This window comes from Crinia signifera, chromosome 3 (assembly GCF_055691185.1).
Source record: "Crinia signifera chromosome 3, ASM5569118v1, whole genome shotgun sequence".
Lineage (NCBI taxonomy): Eukaryota > Metazoa > Chordata > Amphibia > Anura > Myobatrachidae > Crinia > Crinia signifera.
Window position 1 is genome coordinate 3,838,936 of NC_139219.1, and position 24,387 is coordinate 3,863,322.

A 24,387-nucleotide genomic window follows, 5' to 3' on the forward strand; every position below is an offset into this window, starting at 1 on the left:
TATATAGCGCAGCAGATTCCGTTGCAGGGTCTTATATAGCGCAGAAGATTCAGTTACAGTGTCTTATATAGCGCAGTAGATTCCGTTACAGTGTCTTATATAGCGCAGCAGATTCCGTTACAGCATCTTATATAGCGCAGCAGATTCCGTTACAGCGTCTTATATAGCGCAGCAGATTCCGTTACAGCGTCTTATATAGCGCAGCAGATTCCGTTACAGCGTCTTATATAGCGCAGCAGATTCCGTTACAGCGTCTTATATAGCGCAGCAGATTCCGTTACAGTGTCTTATATAGCGCAGCAGATTCCGTTACAGTGTCTTATATAGCGCAGCAGATTCAGTTACAGTGTCTTATATAGCGCAGCAGATTCCTTTACAGTGTCTTATATAGCGCAGCAGATTCCGTTACAGTGTCTTATATAACGCAGCAGATTCCGTTACAGCGTCTTATATAGCGCAGCAGATTCAGTTACAGCGTCTTATATAGCGCAGCAGATTCCGTTATAGTGTCTTATATAGCGCAGCAGATTCCGTTACAGTGTCTTATATAACGCAGCAGATTCCGTTACAGTGTCTTATATAACGCAGCAGATTCCGTTACAGCGTCTTATATAACGCAGCAGATTCCGTTACAGCGTCTTATATAGCGCAGCACATTCCGTTACAGTGTTTTATATAGCGCAGCAGATTCCGTTACAGTGTCTTATATAGCGCAGCAGATTCCGTTACAGTGTCTTATATAGCGCAGTAGATTCCGTTACATCGTCTTATACAGCGCAGCAGATTCCGTTACAGTGTCTCATATAGCGCAGCAGATTCCGTTACAGCATCTTATATAGCACAGCAGATTCCGTTACAGCGTCTTATATAGCGCAGCAGATTCCGTTACAGTGTCTTATATAGCGCAGCAGATTCCGTTACAGTGTCTTATATAGCGCAGCAGATTCCGTTGCAGGGTCTTATATAGCGCAGCAGATTCCGTTACAGTGTCTTATATAGCGCAGCAGATTCCGTTACAGCATCTATATAGCGCAGCAGATTCCGTTACAGCGTCTTATATAGCGCAGCAGATTCCGTTACAGTGTCTTATATAGCGCAGCAGATTCCGTTACAGCATCTTATATAGCGCAGCAGATTCCGTTACAGTGTCTTATATAGCGCAGCAGATTCCGTTACAGTGTCTTATATAGCGCAGCAGATTCCGTTGCAGGGTCTTATATAGCGCAGCAGATTCAGTTACAGTGTCTTATATAGCGCAGCAGATTCCGTTACAGTGTCTTATATAGCGCAGCAGATTCCGTTACAGTGTCTTATATAACGCAGCAGATTCCGTTACAGCGTCTTATATAGCACAGCAGATTCCGTTACAGCGTCTTATATAGCGCAGCAGATTCCGTTACAGTGTCTTATATAGCACAGCAGATTCCGTTGCAGGGTCTTATATAGCGCAGAAGATTCAGTTACAGTGTCTTATATAGCGCAGCAGATTCCGTTACAGCGTCTTATATAGCGCAGCAGATTCCGTTACAGCATCTTATATAGCGCAGCAGATTCCGTTACAGCGTCTTATATAGCGCAGCAGATTCCGTTACAGCGTCTTATATAGCGCAGCAGATTCCGTTACATTGTCTTATATAGCGCAGCAGATTCCGTTACAGCGTCTTATATAACGCAGCAGATTCCGTTACAGCGTCTTATATAGCGCAGCAGATTCCGTTACAGCGTCTTATATAGCGCAGCAGATTCCGTTACAGCGTCTTATATAGCGCAGCAGATTCCGTCACAGCGTCTTATATAGCGCAGCAGATTCCGTTACAGCGTCTTATATAGCGCAGCAGATTCCGTTACAGTGTCTTATATAACGCAGCAGATTCCGTTACAGCGTCTTATATAGCGCAGCAGATTCAGTTACAGTGTCTTATATAGCGCAGCAGATTCTGTTACAGTGTCTTATATAGCGCAGCAGATTCCGTTACAGTGTCTTATATAACGCAGCAGATTCCGTTACAGCGTCTTATATAGCGCAGCACATTCCGTTACAGTGTTTTATATAGCGCAGCAGATTCCGTTACAGTGTCTTATATAGCGCAGCAGATTCCGTTACAGTGTCTTATATAGCGCAGTAGATTCCGTTACATCGTCTTATACAGCGCAGCAGATTCCGTTACAGTGTCTCATATAGCGCAGCAGATTCCGTTACAGCATTTTATATAGCGCAGCAGATTCCGTTACAGCGTCTTATAAAGCGCAGCAGATTCCGTTACAGCGTCTTATATAGCGCAGCAGATTCCGTTACAGTGTCTTATATAGCGCAGCAGATTCCGTTGCAGGGTCTTATATAGCGCAGAAGATTCAGTTACAGTGTCTTATATAGCGCAGCAGATTCCGTTACAGTGTCTTATATAGCGCAGCAGATTCCGTTACAGTGTCTTATATAGCGCAGCAGATTCCGTTACATTGTCTTATATAGCGCAGCAGATTCCGTTACAGTGTTTTATATAGCGCAGCAGATTCCGTTAGTGTCTTATATAGCGCAGCAGATTCCGTTACAGTGTCTTATATAGCGCAGCAGATTCCTTTACAATGTCTTATATAGCGCAGCAGATTCCGTAACAGCGTCTTATATAGCGCAGCAGATTCCGTTACATCGTCTTATATAGAGCAACAGATTCCGTTACAGCGTCTTATATAGCGCAGCAGATTCCGTTACAGCGTCATATAGCGCAGCAGATTCCGTTACAGTGTCTTATATAACGCAGCAGATTCCGTTACAGTGTCTTATATAGCGCAGCAGATTCCGTTACAGCGTCTTATATAGCGCAGCACATTCCGTTACAGTGTTTTATATAGCGCAGCAGATTCCGTTACAGTGTCTTATATAGCGCAGCAGATTCCGTTACAGTGTCTTATATAGCGCAGTAGATTCCGTTACATCGTCTTATACAGCGCAGCAGATTCCGTTACAGTGTCTCATATAGCGCAGCAGATTCCGTTACAGCATTTTATATAGCGCAGCAGATTCCGTTACAGCGTCTTATAAAGCGCAGCAGATTCCGTTACAGCGTCTTATATAGCGCAGCAGATTCCGTTACAGTGTCTTATATAGCGCAGCAGATTCCGTTGCAGGGTCTTATATAGCGCAGAAGATTCAGTTACAGTGTCTTATATAGCGCAGCAGATTCCGTTACAGTGTCTTATATAGCGCAGCAGATTCCGTTACAGTGTCTTATATAGCGCAGCAGATTCCGTTACATTGTCTTATATAGCGCAGCAGATTCCGTTACAGTGTTTTATATAGCGCAGCAGATTCCGTTAGTGTCTTATATAGCGCAGCAGATTCCGTTACAGTGTGTTATATAGCGCAGCAGATTCCGTTACAGTGTCTTATATAGCGCAGCAGATTCCTTTACAATGTCTTATATAGCGCAGCAGATTCCGTAACAGCGTCTTATATAGCGCAGCAGATTCCGTTACATCGTCTTATATAGAGCAACAGATTCCGTTACAGCGTCTTATATAGCGCAGCAGATTCCGTTACAGCGTCATATAGCGCAGCAGATTCCGTTACAGTGTCTTATATAATGCAGCAGATTCCGTTACAGTGTCTTATATAGCGCAGCAGAATCCGTTACAGTGTCTTATATAGCGCAGCAGAATCCGTTACAGTGTCTTATATAGCGCAGCAGATTCCGTTACAGTGTATTATATAGCGCAGCAGATTCCGTTAAAGCGTCTTATATAGCGCAGCAGATTCCGTTACAGCGTCTTATATAGCGCAGCAGATTCCGTTACAGTGTATTATATAGCGCAGCAGATTCTGTTACAGCGTCTTATATAGCCCAGCAGATTTCGTTACAGCGTCTTATATAACGCAGCAGATTATGTTACAGTGTCTTATATAGCGCAGCAGATTCCGTTACAGTGTCTTATATAGCGCAGCAGATTCCGTTACAGCGTCTTATATAGCGCAGCAGATTCCGTTAGTGTCTTATATAGCGCAGCAGATTCCGTTACAGCGTCTTATATAGCGCAGCAGATTCCGTTACAGTGTCTCATATAGCGCAGCAGATTCCGTTACAGCATTTTATATAGCGCAGCAGATTCCGTTACAGCGTCTTATAAAGCGCAGCAGATTCCGTTACAGCGTCTTATATAGCGCAGCAGATTCCGTCACAGTGTCTTATATAGCGCAGCAGATTCCGTTACAGCGTCTTATATAGCGCAGCAGATTCCGTTACAGTGTCTTATATAGCGCAGCAGATTCCGTTACAGCGTCTTATATAGCGCAGCAGATTCCGTTACAGAGTCTTATATAGTGCAGCAGATTCCGTCACAGTGTCTTATATAGCGCAGCAGATTCCATTGCGCTTTACAATAGGAGACAACTGGATATTTACAGACGGCCAAAGGTATGAGCAATGAGGAGTGTCCTGGAGAGAAGGATCTATTACAGGATCACAGGACCCACTGGGTCACGAGAAGGACGTAACCGATCTCCATCCTAAACTACATGTAAAGTTTTGTGTGGAGCTTCCTCAACCTCCCAAACTCATATCCCAATTTCTGACACCCTTCCCCAAAGTAATAACACTAAAGATTCTATGAACATTATTATGAGAGAGACGCGCTATTCTTACAGAACGTATTTGGCCCTCGTGCCAAAATGACAAATCACGTTGACGTGAGCGCGATGATATAACGCACGACTTTCGGCCACCGCGCCATCTGTTAGGGCGAGCAAACTCATTTTCTTTAGTTGCTTGTGGGATTTCCAGCATCCAGACCACAAACTATGTTTCATGAGATTCCGATGCACCTCCAGCCTGGAGTAATGGTGATTCATAAACATATACATGAATATCCTTTACTGCTACCTTTTACTGGATTAAAAGCTATATATCACATTTACTTTGGCGCGGCGTTTATTAGCTCCCGCGCAGCTGACCACATGATAGAGGCAATAACATTTTTTTAGAGTTTTTTTTTCCTCCTTTTTATAAACTATACTTTGCGAGATGTGCGAGCGATGTAATATTTCACAAACACAGACTAAGCTTTGGGGAAAAAAGCAATTACAGAAACAGCATTAAAAATGCCAGGCACTCCGCACAAGCAATTCTAGATCAGTTTAAAAAAGTGATTGATGAAAGTGTAATCGGAGCTGAAGGAAGGGTTTCGTGACAAGCTGTGACCAGTCCCCACACTTCATTAGCTGCCATAATTATCCTGGTGTTTCAATTTGTCAGAACTGGTGGCGACAATCTCCCTCAGAATGCAAACATCAAAAACAGGGTCCCTCCGTCTTCAGAAGAGCTGGATGAGAGCTGTTCTCTCTCCTTGTCTGCGTTAAGTAAAAGATTAATTGCAGTTGATGGGCGGCTGCGCTGTGATTGTCATACTGTCTGTGTGCATTACGTGTGGCATTAGGAGAGAGACATACTGACACCGTACTGGTCAATCAAGTGCTCAGACAACAGGCTAGTGAGTCTGGGGGTCTCGTTAATATTCAACTGGTGGGGTCTCGGATTTGATTGTGTGATTGATTGGTTCAATTTTTCCTCCTTCAGATCAGGGAGCGATTTTTCTCACTTAACAGACTAATTTCCGCAAACATCTGGCAAGCAGGTAGACGGCACCAGCAAGGGTGCAACTGTGCCACAACGCAGGGGCAGAGGACGCAACTGTGCCACAACGCAGGGGCAGAGGACGCAACTGTACCACCACTCCGGGGCAGAGGACGCAACTGAACCGCCACTCCGGGGCAGAGGACGCAATTGTGCCACAATGTACGGTTAGAGGACGGAACTGTACCGAAAATGTAGAGGCAGAGGATGCAACGGTGTTGCAACTCAGGGGCAGAGGATGGAACTGTACCGCAACTCAGGAGAAGAGGACGAAACAGTGTTGCAACTTAGGGACAGAGGATGGAACTGTTTAAAAAATGTAGGGGAAGAAGATGGAACTGTACCGCAACTCAGGGGCAGAGGATGGAACTGTACCGCAATTAAGGAGAAGAGGACAAAACAGTGTTGCAACTGAGGGACAGAGGATGGAACTGTACCAAAAATGAAGGGGCAAAAGATGGAACTGTACCGCAACTCAGGAGCAGAGGACACAACAGTGTTTCAACTCAGGAGCAGAGGATGGAACTGTACTGCAACTCAGGAGCAGAGGACGAAACAGTATTTTAACTCAGGGACAGAGGATGGAACTGTACCACAACTCAGGAGCAGAGGATGGAACTGTACCGCAACTCAGGAGCAGAGGACGAAACAGTGTTGCAACTCAGGGACAGCGGATGGAACTGTACCAAAAATGTAGGGGCAGAAGATGGAACTGTACCACAACTCAGGGGCAGAGGATGGAACTGTACCGCAACCTACGGGCAGAGGATGCAATTGTGTCGAAACCTAGGGGCAGAGGATGCAACTGTGCCTCAACCTAGGCGCAGAGGATGCAATTGTGTCGAAACCTAGTGGCAGAGGACACAACTGTGCCGCAACTCAGGGGCAGAGGACGCAACTGTGTCGCAACTCACTCGTAATAACTATCTGCTGACAGAGATCCGGTGTACATCAGCCCCGTAATAACCTTCTGCTGCCAGAGATCCGGTCTACATCAGCCCCGTAATAACCTTCTGCTGCCAGAGATCCGGTGTATATCAGCCCCGTAATAACTATCTGCTGCCAGAGATCCGGTGTACATCAGCCCCGTAATAACCTTCTGCTGACAGAGATCCGGTGTACATCAGCCCCGTAATAACCTTCTGCTGACAGAGATCCGGTGTACATCAGCCCCGTAATAACCTTCTGCTGCCAGAGATCCGGTGTACATCAGCCCCGTAATAACCTTCTGCTGCCAGAAATCCAGTGTACATCAGCCCCGTAATAACCTTCTGCTGCCAGAGATCCGGTGTACATCAGCCCCGTAATAACCTTCTGCTGCCAGAGATCCGGTGTACATCGGCCCCGTAATAACCTTCTGCTGCCAGAGATCCGGTGCACATCGGCCCCGTAATAACCTTCTGCTGCCAGAGATCCGGTGTACATCGGCCCCGTAATAACCTTCTGCTGCCAGAGATCCGGTGTACATCAGCCCCGTAATAACCTTCTGCTGCCAGAGATCCGGTGTACATCAGCCCCGTAATAACCTTCTGCTGCCAGAGATCCGGTGTACATCAGCCCCGTAATAACCTTCTGCTGCCAGAGATCCGGTGTACATCAGCCCGGTAATAACCTTCTGCTGCCAGAGATCCGGTGTACATCAGCCCCATAATAACCTTCTGCTGCCAGAGATCTGGTGTACATCAGCCCCGTAATAACCTTCTGCTGCCAGAGATCCGGTGTACATCAGCCCTGTAATAACCTTCTGCTGCCAGAGATCCGGTGTACATCGGCCCCGTAATAACCTTCTATGGCCAGAGATCCGGTGTACATCAGCCCCGTAATAACCATCTGCTGCCAGAGATCCGGTGTACATCTTCCACGTAATAACCTTCTGCTGCCAGAGATCCGGTGTACATCGGCCACGTAATAACCTTCTGCTGCCAGAGATCCGGTGTACATCGGCCACGTAATAACCTTCTGCTGCCAGAGATCCGGTGTACATCGGCCACGTAATAACCTTCTGCTGCCAGAGATCCGGTGCACATCAGCCCCGTAATAACCTTCTGCTGCCAGAGATCCGGTGTACATCAGCCCCGTAATAACCATCTGCTGCCAGAGATCCGGTGTACGTCGGCCCCGTAATAACCTTCTGCTGCCAGAGATCCGGTGCACATCAGCCCCGTAATAACCTTCTATGGCCAGAGATCCGGTGCACATCAGCCCCGTAATAACCTTCTGCTGCCAGAGATCCGGTGTACGTCAGCCCCGTAATAACCTTCTGCTGCCAGAGATCCGGTGTACATCGGCCCCGTAATAACCTTCTGCTGCCAGAGATCCGGTGTACATCAGCCCCGTAATAACCATCTGCTGCCAGAGATCCGGTGTACATCAGCCCCGTAATAACCATCTGCTGCCAGAGATCCGGTGTACATCAGCCCCGTAATAACCATCTGCTGCCAGAGATCCGGTGTACGTCGGCCCCGTAATAACCTTCTGCTGCCAGAGATCCGGTGCACATCAGCCCCGTAATAACCTTCTATGGCCAGAGATCCGGTGCACATCAGCCCCGTAATAACCTTCTGCTGCCAGAGATCCGGTGTACATCAGCCCCGTAATAACCTTCTGCTGCCAGAGATCCGGTGTACATCAGCCCCGTAATAACCTTCTATGGCCAGAGATCCGGTGCACATCAGCCCCGTAATAACCTTCTGCTGCCAGAGATCCGGTGTACATCAGCCCCGTAATAACCTTCTGCTGCCAGAGATCCGGTGTACATCAGCCCCGTAATAACCTTCTGCTGCCAGAGATCCGGTGTACATCGGCCCCGTAATAACCTTCTGCTGCCAGAGATCCGGTGTACATCAGCCCTGTAATAACCTTCTGCTGCCAGAGATCCGGTGCACATCAGCCCCGTAATAACCTTCTATGGCCAGAGATCCGGTGTACATCGGCCCCGTAATAACCCTCTGCTGCCAGAGATCTGGTGTACATCAGCCCCGTAATAACTATCTGCTGCCAGAGATCCGGTGTACATCGGCCCCGTAATAACCTTCTGCTGCCAGAGATCCGGTGTACATCAGCCCTGTAATAACCATCTGCTGCCAGAGATCCGGTGTACATCAGCCCTGTAATAAACTTCTGCTGCCAGAGATCCGGTGTACATCGGCCCCGTAATAACCTTCTGCTGCCAGCGATCCGGTGTACATCAGCCCCGTAATAACCTTCTGCTGCCAGAGATCCGGTGTACATCGGCCCCGTAATAACCTTCTATGGCCAGAGATCCGGTGTACATCAGCCCCGTAATAACCTTCTGCTGCCAGAGATCCGGTGTATATCAGCCCCGTAATAACCTTCTGCTGTCAGAGATCCGGTGTACATCAGCCCCGTAATAACCTTCTGCTGCCAGAGATCCGGTGTATATCAGCCCCGTAATAACCTTCTGCTGCCAGAGATCCAATGTACATCAGCCCCGTAATAACCATCTGCTGCCAGAGATCCGGTGTACATTAGCCCCGTAATAACCTTCTGCTGCCAGAGATCTGGTGTACATCAGCCCCGTAATAACCTTCTGCTGCCAGAGATCCGGTGTACATCAGCCCTGTAATAACCTTCTGCTGCCAGAGATCCGGTGTACATCGGCCCCGTAATAACCTTCTGCTGCCAGAGATCCGGTGTACATCGGCCCCGTAATAACCTTCTATGGCCAGAGATCCGGTGTACATGAGCCCCGTAATAACCTTCTGCTGCCAGAGATCCGGTGTACATCAGCCACGTAATAACCATCTGCTGCCAGAGATCCGGTGTACATCAGCCCCGTAATAACCATCTGCTGCCAGAGATCCGGTGTACATCAGCCCTGTAATAACCTTCTGCTGCCAGAGATCCGGTGCACATCGGCCCCATAATAACCTTCTGCTGCCAAGGACAAGATAACTTTTCCTCAAAGCCTGAAGAAGGGAACAACCCCTAACTCCAAACATAAGAATAGCATCAGGGGAGGCAGCTTGTGAGTCAGGAGAGTCATACGTAGTCCATGGGAAATGTTAGAAAAAATTACGTCACAGAAAGGGTAGTGGATAAGTGGAATAGCCTCCTATCAGAGGTGGTAGAGGCTAAGACAGTAGAACCATAGTGCCGATTCTGTGGGTGCTTAAGGGCCCGAGCACCCACGGAAATTGATGAGCACCCACCCACTCAGCAGCGGCCCATGTGTGGGCATTTATGTATTTGGCACTGTGGGGGGGATTTTTGGGTACTTGTGTACTAGCACGGCGCCCCGATTATTAGTCGCCCGATTTTTTTAATCGAATCGCATCGCATGCCATACACCCGATGGCATGTGATGCGATGCGACGCGATTTTAACTCATATTCAATATTAAATTGTATAAGCACCCTAATGGGTGCTTACAATGGTTAATTGCACCCCCACGCCACCCCCCAAGTATAAACGCGAACCCGAAGCGTGGCGAGCGCAGCGAGCCCGCGTGGGGCGGCGGTACACGCCCTACGACCTTTTCATACCCCCACTATCCACGTCGGCGTGGAGTTGAGAATAGAAAGTGTGGCGAGCGCAGCGAGCCCCGCGAGGGGACGCGGATACCTGTGAAGCCCGCGGATACCTGTGAAGGTATCCACGTCCCCTCGCGGGGCTCGCTACGCTCACCACACTTCGGGCGCGGTGGCTCGCTGCGTTCGCCACACTTTCTATTCTCAACTCCACACCGACGTGGATAGTGGGGGTATGAAAAGGTCGCAGGACGCGTACTGCCGTCCCTCGCGGGCTCGCTACGCTCGCCACGCTTCGGGTTCACGTTTATACTTGGGGGGTGGCGCGGGGGGTGCATTTAACCATTGTAAGCACCCATTGTAAGCATCGCATCGTATGGCATTGTACAACACCGGCCGATATCGCGTCGCATTGCATACCATCGCATGCCTTATGGTCTGCGATGCGATGGGCGCCGTGTTAGTACACAAGTACCGATTTTTGTAGCTGCACTGTGGGGGCATTTATGTATTTGGCACTGTGGGGGCATTTATGTATTTGGCACTGTGGGGGCATTTATGTATTTGGCACTGTGGGGGCATTTATGTATTTGGCACTGTGGGGGGCATTTATGTATTTGGCACTGTGGGGGGCATTTGTGTATTTGGCACTGTGGGGGCATTTATGTATTTGGCACTGTGGGGGCATTTATGTATTTGGCACTGTGGGGGCATTTATGTATTTGGCACTGTGGGGGCATATATGTATTTGGCACTGTGGGGGCATTTATGTATTTGGCACTGTGGGGGCATTTATGTATTTGGCACTGTGGGGGCATTTATGTATTTGGCACTGTGGGGGCATTTATGTATTTGGCACTGTGGGGGCATTTATGTATTTGGCACTGTTGCCCTAATTTGAATATTGGAGACAACTGTGCTGCGTAATATAAATCAGTATTATTTTGTGGCCACGCCCCTTTCCCATGAAGCCACTCCCCTATATTTTTGGCTGGAGCAGCCACCAGCAAAAACATAAATCGGCAGCTATGAGAAGAACAATGTAAACATGCTTGGGATAGGCATATGAATATCCCTACAAAGAAATAAGGATTAGAAAGGGTTGAGATTACCTGAAGGGGTAAAAAAAAAAGGGGCAGACTAGATGGGCCAAATGGTTCTTATCTGCCGTCACATTCTATGTTTCTATGTTTCTCCACTACACAGATGTAATGTAATGACCCCCCCCCCCCCCACACACACACACACACACACATCAATTATAATCATCATCATCATCACAGTCATTAAGCTGGATGTTCCTTATTATCAGGATGCAGTGACAGTAGGTTCCAGACACAGGCCCACCTAGGCCCCGCACACCACACTGTGCCACATTAAATCACCGATGGTTCCACGTCCCACTCTATTCCCAAATCTGCAGATGGTAGATGTCAGCTTAATGTTCTGTGCAATATGCTGCGGCCCCAGGTATCTGTCTGCATTGTGTACAGCCTAAACCCCCAGTATCCCATCAGGTGACTTCTCTATACAAAACTATACAGTATATATATGTATTTCACTGACATAACCTGGTAGTGACAGGAGGAATAAGCATCCAGCACTGTGTTTCCCATATTTAATAGAAATTAGACTTTGCATTAGATTTTCAACAAATGTGAAAAAAATCAATTGAAAGATTAATTACTAATTTTTGCATCACTTTTAAATCATTAATGGAAAAAACAGTTCTCGATCTATCAACATTCCATGTTTTCCAGACCACCCGTGGATCTGTAGAACATGTCGGTTAGGAATACTGTAAATGCAGCACGTTTCAACCGATGACAGTTAGTAATGACTGCACCTGTGCACCAGCTAAGTGGTCTGGGAAATGTGACAGGTAGTAATGCCTACACCTGTGCTTCAGTTAGGTGGTCTGGGAAATGTGACAGGTAGTAATGACTACACCTGTGCTTCAGCTAGGTGGTCTGGGAAATGTGAGAGTAATGACTGCATCTGTGCACCAGCTACTTGGTCTGGGAAATGTGACAGGTAGTAATGCCTACACCTGTGCTTCAGTTAGGTGGTCTGGGAAATGTGAGAGTAATGACTGCATCTGAGCACCAGCTACTTGGTCTGGGAAACATAACAGTTAGTAATGACTACACCCGTGCACCAGCTAAGTGGTCTGGGAAATGTGACAGTTAGTAATGACTACACCCGTGCACCAGCTAAGTGGTCTGGGAAATGTGACAGTTAGTAATGACTACACCCTTGCACCAGCTAAGTGGTCTGGGAAATGTGACAGTTAGTAATGACTGCACTTATGTACCAGCTAGGTGGTCTGGGAAATGTGACAGTAATGACTGCACCTGTGCACCAGCTAGGTTGCCTGGGAAACATGACTCTTTGGTGGAATCTGGAGGACTGGTTTGGAGGCATCACTGCAATCATGTGATCTGTGTATCTCTGAGTGACACTTCCGTACCTGTCCCCAGGTAGTTTAGGCCACTCTGTCTAAGCCAGGGGTGGCCATACCTGTCCTCAAGATCTACCAACAGTTCATGTTTTTCAGGCAACCTGTGACTCTATAGTAGGAATGAATGCAGCATGTTTGAAAATGTGAGTTAGTAATGACTGCACCTGTGCACCAGCTAGGTAATCTGGAAAACGTGGACCGTTGGTAGATCTCGAGGACCGGTTTGGCCACCCCTGGTCTAAGCAATCCACTGCAGCTGTCACAGGTGTGATGGATCCTTCTCTAGGCCACATGGGTCAGCTCTTATCATAGATGTCCTATAGGACTCAGATCAGGGGTATAAGGCCCATGTTGTTGGGTTTTTGGTGTTTGGTAGTCGAGTTTCATTTGATTTTGCAAATCAGAGATTTTCTACAAGCAAAACCAACTGCAAAACCGAGTATCGGCCAGACTGAGTATCGACCAAAACTGAGTATCAGCCAGACCGAGTATCAACTAAAATGAGTATCAGCCAAACTGAGTATAAACCAAAAGTGAGTATCAGCCAAACCGAGTATCAGCCAAACTGAGTATAAACCAAAAGTGAGTATCAGCCAAACCGAGTATCAGCCAAACTGCGTATAAACCAAAAGTGAGTATCAGCCAAACCGAGTATCAACTAAAATGAGTATCAGCCAAACTGAGTATAAACCAAAAGTGAGTATCAGCCAAACCGAGAATCAGCCAAACTGAGTATAAACCAAAAGTGAGTATCAGCCAAACTGAGTATAAACCAAAAGTGAGTATCAGCCAAACTGAGAATCAGCCAAAAGTGAGTATCAGCCAAACTGAGTATAAACCAAAAGTGAGTATCAGCCAAACCGAGTATCAGCCAAACCGAGTATCAGCCAAACCGAGTATCAGCCAAACTGAGTATCAGCCAAACTGAGTATAAACCAAAAGTGAGTATCAGCCAAACCGAGTATCAGCCAAACCGAGTATCAGCCAAACCGAGTATCAGCCAAACCGAGTATCAGCCAAACTGAGTATAAACCAAAAGTGAGTATCAGCCAAACCGAGAATCAGCCAAACCGAGTATCAGCCAAACTGAGTATAAACCAAAAGTGAGTATCAGCCAGACAGAGTATCAGCCAAACTGAGTATCAGCCAAACTGAGTATCAGCCAAACTGAGTATCAGCCAAACTGCGGGACATACAGAATGACTTACTGCTGGTTTGAAAAGGGAACAAAAATCAAACACAAACACGATTCAGTTAGAGAAAGTGCGCCTGCTGTAGGACCAATGTAAGGTATGATGGTGGCGTGTACAGACGCAGCATGTATGGGCGCAGTCAGTGGGCGTCTGAGTCCAGGCAGAGTTGGACGCACGGCTGTACACCAGGGAATGGCATCACCATAACGCCACAGACGCGACAGCATCACACAGAATTACGCCCAGTACGCGCTCACTTTGCTGTAGAGAACATCCTGTATTATATATACAACATTATCACATATACAATAAGTTACCTTGTTTGTCACCCATTTTGTTTGATCCTCGTCGCGGAAATGCTGATTGCCATATGGGATTGGTCTGTAGTGGGTGGCGCTATGAAGTAATGGTTGGTATGGACCATTCTTATGGAATGAAGAAAATGGAGCAAATCTGGAATAAAGAGACATAAATCAGTTTTATCATCATCTCACCAGGATGGATATAGATGTTTCCATTGTACTATGGGCTGTGTCTATACACTGCGGACCTGACGGAGGACATTGCGGATTGTGTACACACAGGGTAAGGGTGACCCACCCCAATATGCACACTCAGGCCTGCTCAGAATGACCGGGAGGCCCTCCCAGCATCCGGCAAATCTCCTGATGCCCCACCCCTTACCCCGGTGCAGAGTCATCATAGCCATGCCCCCAGGCTGTGCAGTGTCGGTCACATTGTATAGCGGGTAACACAATGATGCCATCGCGAACACCAAGCCCTCGCTAATGCCTCCCTTTATCTGTTCTACTCCTGCCTTGCCCCCTATAACTCACCACTTCCCCCTCCTTACCCTCTGCAATACTCTATACTGACCTGGTAGCCATGTACCAGAGGGGGCCGAGGGAAAGTCGTCAGGATTGGTCGGACAGGGTCCATCTCTGATGGTTGAGGTCTATGCATGCGTCAATATGCACAAGTATCGTCTCCCTGCGCCTTTGGCTGAGGCGTTACCACTGATAGGGAGCGGCAGCAGGGGAACGCATAAAAATGCTGGGGAGTATACGCAGCCTAGCGAACAGGCCTGAATTACCCCTATGTGCGAGAAACACACAGCTCATTTCTCCATCGCCAGGTAAAGAAATGAAATGAAGCAAAAAAAAGGGGTGAATTTACTAAGATGTTCACATGGGATGAAAAGGGCGGGAGGACGGACCACGCCCACATGTGCGGTATTATATACATGAAGGTATCTTTATGTTGGAAGAGACCTTCACCAGGCCCCACAGAGGTAGTAAGGACGCTCCATGCATTCCATGGCTGGGATCCGTAGCGCCGTGTTATTCCTGGCGGCCGCGCCATGGCGGATATCCAGAGTCCTTCACCAGGCCCCACAGAGGTAGTAAGGACGCTCCATGCATTCCATGGCTGGGATCCGTAGCGCCGTGTTATTCCTGGCGGCCGCGCCATGGCGGATATCCAGAGACCTGTGCGTTCCACTGAGGTTATAGGAAACATTGGTGAGGAGAATCCAAGAAAAAAAGGACAGAACCCCTAACGGGCACCTCACGACCCTCTCTCATTGTATTACTGCTTGTGCCTATCCGGTTATTAGCGCCCTGATGTTCTCTGCCATTTATAAATCTTAGTATCTCACTGGTTGCCCGTAGCAACATACCAAGTGATATAGAACTCCCGTCTTAGTAAATGATCAGCTTTTCTATGAATCACTCTCCCGGGATTAGGGACTCTGAAGGTGCTTGTCCATTGGAGCCATTTGGGCCTTATTCACACGATTTCAATGGATCGGACTGAGAAATCCCGTGAAAAGTGTCACATCATATGTGTGTTACCTGTGAATCTGATCGGATGTGCGTCCCGTGCACATTGGATTATATCGCGGGTGTCATGGCTTCCACAAGCCATGACTGTGATCGCATGCGATAGATTGTGCATTAAGGAACCGCATATGGTGTATAGTATACAATCCTACCGCCAGGGAAATCGTGTGGGGTCAAGCCTCTGAGAACCTTAACGCCAACCAGAGCAGTGGGCATCACTGGGAAAAGTATTTATTGGGACATGACAATGAAAGTAATGCAGACACCGTCTCAGGGATTAATATAAGAAACAAACCGCCATTTTGTTCATAATTAGAGATGTGCAGACTCGGATTCCGGAGATCCGAGCCCCCACGGACGTCATCATTCCGAGCCCGGTTCCGAGCAGCGCTCGGAGATTCCCGCCTGACTCGGGTCCGTCCTCGTGATCAGAACGTCATCTCCCGGCGCCGGATTTCGCGAGGCTTTAAATAGCGGCTGCTGCGCCCGCCATCTTCACTCCAGTCTAGTAGTGGGTTGGGAGAGGGTGTGTTGGTGCTGCTGCTGGGGCTTAAACTTGAGCTTGACCTTGAACGCAATATTTTTCAATCGCTGGGGCTGTCTCTCAGTGCTGCTGTGTAGTCTAACTGTGTACTTGTAGTACTACTGTCTCCTCTGTGCGGTCTACCTCTGGTGTGCTGTGCTGTAATTATTATATTCGCTGGGGCTGTCTCTCAGTGCTGCTGTGTAGTCTAACTGTGTACCTGTAGCACTACTGTTTCCTCTGTGCGGTCTACCTCTGGTGTGCTGTGCTGTAATTATTATATTCGCTGGGGCTGTCTCTCAGTGCTGCTGTGTAGTCTAACTGTGTACCTGTAGCACTACTGTCTCCTCTGTGCGGTCTACCTCTGGTGTGCTGTGCTGTAATTATTTTATTCGCTGGGGCTGTCTCTCAGTGCTGCTGTGTAGTCTAACTGTGTACCTGTAGTACTACTGTCTCCTCTGTGCGGTCTACCTCTGGTGAGCTGTGCTGTAATTATTTTATTCGCTGGGGCTGTCTCCCTCAGTGTTGCTGTGTACTCTGTTCTCCTCTCTGCTTAGGAGAACAGTCTAACTGTGTACTTGTAGTACTATTGTCTCCTTTGTGCTGGGGCCTACCTATATTATATAGTCCACTGGTGCTGCCTGCACTGAATCTGCCAGTATTATTTAGTTACTCAATCCACTGTTGCCACTGGCAGTGCTACTGCCTACCTAGTGTACCTACCTAGTACAACTACATACTAGGCTGCTATATCTAATTTAATTAAAAAATAATACTTGTGCTGTGTGGGACTGTAAAATATAATTCCATGCTGCTGGTGCACTGACGTGTGCCACTGAGTGCCACTGCCAAGCAGTACCTTATAATAAAATTAATTATTATAAATTCTGCTGGTGCACAATACTAGTATTGCTGACGTATCTACCTGTCTGGTGCCTAGTACTGACGTATCTACCTGTCTTGTGCCTAGTACTGCCTTATCTACCTGTCTGGTGACTAGTACTGCCTAGGGGATGCAGTTAAAATCCCGGCGGTCGGGATCCCGGCATTCAGAATCCCGACGCCGGAATCCCGACCGCCGAAATCCCGACACATTCTCCCTCCGTGGGTGTCCACGACACCCCTGGAGGGAGAATAAATTAGTGTGCCGAGCATAGCGAGGCACCGGGCCCGCTGTGTGGCGAGCGCAGCGAGCCCGCAAGGGGGGGCGATCCACGTCCCCCCCTTGTCGGGATTTTGGCTGTCGGGATTCCGGCGTCGGGATTCTGAACGCCGGGATTCAGTACTGAATCCCTGCCTAGTATCTACCGCTGCAGTGCCACTCTTACATGAGCCACGTGTTTGTGCCGCACACTTGTGTGGCTTAGCATACTTATCCAGCTACCTCGGTGCAACCTTTTGCCCTAAAAACAATATTGTGAGGTGTGAGCTGTTCAGAATAGACTGTAAATGAGTGTACATGAATGTTATTGAGGTTACTATAGCGTAGGAGCAAAAAAAAAAAAAAAATCTGCGATTTTAGCAGTTTTTATGCATTTAAAAAAAAAATCAGAACCCAAAACCCCAAAAATCCAAACACAAAACACTTAGGAGGTGTTTTGCCAAACCCCATTAGAACCCAAAACCTCAAGGTAATCAGAACCCAAAACCCGAAAAGTGGCCGGTGCACATCCCTATTCATAATCACATGAATATCTGCCGCAGTAATTGGGGTCAGTCTGTGGCTGAGGACACCGACGCCATGTAAAGGATAGATAGATAGATAGATAGATAGATAGATAGATAGATAGATAGATAGATAGATAGATAGACAGACAGACAGACAGACAGACAGATAGACAGATAGATAGACAGACAGACAGACAGACAGATAGATAGATAGATAGATAGATAGACAGACAGACAGACAGACAGACAGACAGATAGACAGACAGATAGATAGACAGATAGATAGACAGACAGACAGATAGAGAGACAGACAGATAGATAGATACCATGACGCAAACTCTGTATATTACTGAATATAAATGGTGTACATGGTGGGGAACGTATGATGGAACTCACACATCCTACAATTAAATCTAGTTAATTTAGCTGTAAATGACAGCAGGGGGCAGAAGCATGTACTCCCCCCCGGGACCCCCAGCTCTCATACAAGACGGATTACGGCACTTGCAATGCTAATTTCCACATGGGATGGACATCAGTGAAAATATTAATGTGGCCCCAACGTCCCTGAGTATACAGACGCACTGCTGAGAGCCGGCTGCCGCACACACGCGTTTATCACTTCTCAATTGCATTTTAATAGTACATTTTTCTTATGCTTCGACATGAAAGAAAATTTGCCATCTCCGGGGACGCCATGGCTGAAAAGTCATGGCAGGCAATGGCGGAATCTGAGAGGACGCTGGAAGCTAAAGTCTGCAGTATGGGGGTGTGTACGCCGGTCACATCTAATGACTAACATCAGTGTAACACGGATAGAACATGTCTATAACACGGATAGAACACTGAGGTATTATATACACTGGGGTTTATAACACTGAGGTATTATATACACTGGGGTTTATAACACTGAGGTATTATATACACTGGGGTTTATAACACTGCGGTTATTATATACACTGGGGTTTATAACACTGAGGTTATTATATACACTGGGGCTTATAACACTGAGGTTATTATATACACTGGGGTTTATAACACTGAGGTTATTATATACACTGGGGTTTATAACACTGAGGTTATTATATACACTGGGGTTTATAACACTGCGGTTATTATATACACCGGGGTTTATAACACTGCGGTTATTATATACACTGGGGTTTATAACACTGAGGTTATTATATACACTGGGGTTTATAACACTGCGGTTATTATATACACTGGGGTTTATAACACTGAGGTTATTATATACACTGGGGTTTATAACACTGCGGTTATTATATACACTGGGGTTTATAACACTGAGGTTATTATATACACTGGGGATTATAACACTGAGGTTATTATATACACTGGGGTTTATAACACTGCGGTTATTATATACACTGGGGTTTATAGAACTGAGGTATTATACACACTGGGGTTTATAACACTGCAGTTATTATATACACTGGGGTTTATAACACTGCAGTTATTATATACACTGGGGTTTATAACACTGAGGTTATTATATACACTGGGGTTTATAACACTGAGGTTATTATATACACTGGGGTTTATAACACTGCGGTTATTATATACACTGGGGTTTATAACACTGAGGTTATTATATACACTGGGGTTTATAGAACTGAGGTATTATATACACTGGGGTTTATAACACTGCGGTTATTATATACACTGGGGTTTATAGAACTGAGGTATTATATACACTGGGGTTTATAACACTGCGGTTATTATATACACTGGGGTTTATAACACTGAGGTTATTATATACACTGGGGTTTATAACACTGCGGTTATTATATACACTGGGGATTATAACACTGAGGTATTATATACACTGGGGTTTATAACACTGAGGTTATTATATACACCGGGGTTTATAACACTGCGGTTATTATATACACTGGGGTTTATAACACTGAGGTTATTATATACACTGGGGTTTATAACACTGAGGTATTATATACACTGGGGTTTATAACACTGCGGTTATTATATACACTGGGGATTATAACACTGAGGTTATTATATACACTGGGGTTTATAACACTGAGGTTATTATATACACCGGGGTTTATAACACTGAGGTATTATATACACCGGGGTTTATAACACTGCGGTTATTATATACACCAGGGTTTATAACACTGAGGTTATTATATACACTGGGGTTTATAACACTGAGGTTAATATATACTCCGGGGTTTATAACACTGCGGTTATTATATACACTGGGGTTTATAACACTGCGGTTATTATATACACCGGGGTTTATAACACTGAGGTTATTATATACTCCGGGGTTTATAACACTGCGGTTATTATATACACTGGGGTTTATAACACTGCGGTTATTATATACACTGGGGTTTATAACACTGCGGTTATTATATACACTGGGGTTTATAACACTGAGGTTATTATATACACTGGGGTTTATAACACTGCGGTTATTATATACACCGGGGTTTATAACACTGCGGTTATTATATACACTGGGGTTTATAACACTGAGGTTATTATATACACTGGGGTTTATAACACTGAGGTTATTATATACACTGGGGTTTATAACACTGCGGTTATTATATACACTGGGGTTTATAACACTGAGGTTATTATATACACTGGGGTTTATAGAACTGAGGTATTATATACACTGGGGTTTATAACACTGCGGTTATTATATACACTGGGGTTTATAGAACTGAGGTATTATATACACTGGGGTTTATAACACTGCGGTTATTATATACACTGGGGTTTATAACACTGAGGTTATTATATACACTGGGGTTTATAACACTGCGGTTATTATATACACTGGGGATTATAACACTGAGGTATTATATACACTGGGGTTTATAACACTGAGGTTATTATATACACCGGGGTTTATAACACTGCGGTTATTATATACACTGGGGATTATAACACTGAGGTTATTATATACACTGGGGTTTATAACACTGAGGTTATTATATACACCAGGGTTTATAACACTGAGGTATTATATACACCGGGGTTTATAACACTGCGGCTATTATATACACCGGGGTTTATAACACTGAGGTTATTATATACACTGGGGTTTATAACACTGAGGTTATTATATACTCCGGGGTTTATAACACTGCGGTTATTATATACACTGGGGTTTATAACACTGCGGTTATTATATACACCGGGGTTTATAACACTGAGGTTATTATATACTCCGGGGTTTATAACACTGCGGTTATTATATACACTGGGGTTTATAACACTGAGGTTATTATATACACTGGGGTTTATAACACTGCGGTTATTATATACACTGGGGTTTATAACACTGAGGTTATTATATACACTGGGGTTTATAACACTGCGGTTATTATATACACCGGGGTTTATAACACTGCGGTTATTATATACACTGGGGTTTATAACACTGAGGTTATTATATACACTGGGGTTTATAACACTGAGGTTATTATATACACTGGGGTTTATAACACTGCGGTTATTATATACACTGGGGTTTATAACACTGAGGTTATTATATACACTGGGGTTTATAGAACTGAGGTATTATATACACTGGGGTTTATAACACTGCGGTTATTATATACACTGGGGTTTATAGAACTGAGGTATTATATACACTGGGGTTTATAACACTGCGGTTATTATATACACTGGGGTTTATAACACTGAGGTTATTATATACACTGGGGTTTATAACACTGCGGTTATTATATACACTGGGGATTATAACACTGAGGTATTATATACACTGGGGTTTATAACACTGAGGTTATTATATACACCGGGGTTTATAACACTGCGGTTATTATATACACTGGGGTTTATAACACTGAGGTTATTATATACACTGGGGTTTATAACACTGAGGTATTATATACACTGGGGTTTATAACACTGCGGTTATTATATACACTGGGGATTATAACACTGAGGTTATTATATACACTGGGGTTTATAACACTGAGGTTATTATATACACCAGGGTTTATAACACTGAGGTATTATATACACCGGGGTTTATAACACTGCGGTTATTATATACACCGGGGTTTATAACACTGAGGTTATTATATACACTGGGGTTTATAACACTGAGGTTATTATATACTCCGGGGTTTATAACACTGCGGTTATTATATACACTGGGGTTTATAACACTGCGGTTATTATATACACCGGGGTTTATAACACTGCGGTTATTATATACACTGGGGTTTATAACACTGCGGTTATTATATACACTGGGGTTTATAACACTGAGGTTATTATATACACTGGGGTTTATAACACTGCGGTTATTATATACACCGGGGTTTATAACACTGAGGTATTATATACACTGGGGTTTATAACACTGAGGTATTATATACACCGGGGTTTATAACACTGAGGTTATTATATACACCGGGGTTTATAACACTGAGGTATTATATACACCGGGGTTTATAACACTGAGGTTATTATATACACCGGGGTTTATAACACTGAGGTATTATATACACCGGGGTTTATAACACTGAGGTTATTATATACACTGGGGTTTATAACACTGAGGTTATTATATACACTGGGGTTTATAACACTGCGGTTATTATATACACCGGGGTTTATAACACTGAGGTTATTATATACACCGGGGTTTATAACACTGAGGTTATTATATACACTGGGGTTTATAACACTGCAGTTATTATATACTCTGGGGTTTATAACACTGAGGTTATTATATACACCGGGGTTTATAACACTGAGGTTATTATATACACTGGGGTTTATAACACTGAGGTTATTATATACACTGGGGTTTATAACACTGAGGTTATTACAGGGTTTCCGAATTTTGAAGGGGGGGTGTTTTAGCACAAGACGCAGGGAACGGTTACAGTGCAAGACACAGGAAACGGTTATAGTGCAAGACCCAGGAAACGGTTATAGCGCAAGGTGCAGGAAACGGTTATAGCGCAAGGCGCAGGAAACGGTTATAGCGAAAGGCTCAGGAAACGGTTATAGCGCAAGGCGCAGGAACCGGTTATAGCGCAAGACGCAGGAAACGTTTATAGCACAAGATGCAGGAAACGGTTATAGTGCAAGGCGCAGGAAACGGTTATAGTGCAAGGCGCAGGTAACGGTTATAGAGCAAGGAGCAGGATGCACGAAACGGTTATAGTGCAAGACGCAGGAAACAGTTATAGTGCAAGGCGCAGGAAATGGTTATATCGCAAGACGCAGGAAACGGTTATATTGCAAAATGCAGGAAACGGTTATTGTGCAAGGCACAGGAAACGGTTATAGTGCTAGGCGATGAAAACGGTTATAGCAAGACGCAGGAAACGGTTATAGTGCAAGGCGCTGGAAACGGTTATAGCACAAGACGCAGGAAACAGTGATAGCGCAAGATGCAGGAAACAGTTATAGTGCAAGACGCAGGAAACGGTTATAGTGCAAGATGCAGGAAACTGTTATAGTGCAAGATGCAAGAAACAGTGATAGCGCAAGATGCAGGAAACGGTTATAGTGCAAGACGCAGGAAACAGTGATAGCGCAACATGCAGGAAACGGTTATAATGCAAGACGCAGGAAACAGTTATAGTGCAAGATGCAGGAAACAGTTATAGTGCAAGATGCAGGAAACAGTTATAGTGCAAGATGCAGGAAACAGTTATAGCACAAGACGCAGAAAACAGTTATATTGCAAGACGCAGGAAACGGTTATAGTGCAAGGCGCAGGAAACGGTTATAGTGCAAGACGCAGGAAACGGTTATTGTGCAAGACGCTGGAAACGGTTATAGCACAAGATGCAGGAAACAGTTATAGTGCAAGATGCAGAAAACAGTTATAGCACAAGACACAGGAAACAGTTATAGTGCAAGACACAGGAAACAGTTATAGTGCAAGACGCAGGAAACAGTTATAGTGCAAGATGCAGAAAACAGTTATAGCACAAGACACAGGAAACAGTTATACTGCAAGACGCAGGAAACTGTTATAGTGCAAGATGCAAGAAACAGTGATAGCGCAAGATGCAGGAAACGGTTATAGTGCAAGACACATGAAACGGTTATAGTGCAAGATGCAGGAAACGGTTATAGTGCAAGATGCAGGAAACGGTTATAGTGCAAGATGCAGGAAACGGTTATAGTGCAATATGCAGGAAACGGTTATAGTGCAATATGCAGGAAACGGTTATAGTGCAAGACGCATGAAACAGTTATAGTGCAAGATGCAGGAAACAGTTATACAGTAGCACAAGATGCAGTAAACGGTTATAGTGCAAGATGCAAATTACAGTTATAGCACAAGATGCAGGAAACGGTTATAGTGCAAGATGCATGAAACGGTTATAGTGCAAGATGCAGATAACAGTTATAGTGCAAGATGCAGGAAACAGTTATACAGTAGCACAAGATGCAGGAAACGGTTATAGTGCAAGATGCAAATTACAGTTATAGCGCAAGACGCAGGAAACGGTTATAGCACAAGATGCAGGAAACGGTTATGATTCCAGTCATGGGGTGGGGCTTACTGTACGTTAAATAGAGTGGGATGTCAC

At 45.4% G+C, this 24,387-nt stretch overlaps 1 protein-coding gene across 2 annotated transcripts in view; it reads right to left on the reverse strand.

Annotated features, from left to right (window-relative positions):
* Positions 1 to 24,387, reverse strand: part of SPATA17 (spermatogenesis associated 17) — a 214,344-nt gene that overhangs the window by 38,162 nt on the left and 151,795 nt on the right. For both annotated transcript variants that reach the window (XM_083175149.1, XM_083175148.1), the window contains one exon: positions 14,086 to 14,221. In XM_083175149.1, coding sequence (XP_083031275.1) covers positions 14,086 to 14,221 — 136 coding nt within the window. The remainder of the gene's footprint in view (positions 1 to 14,085; positions 14,222 to 24,387) is intronic.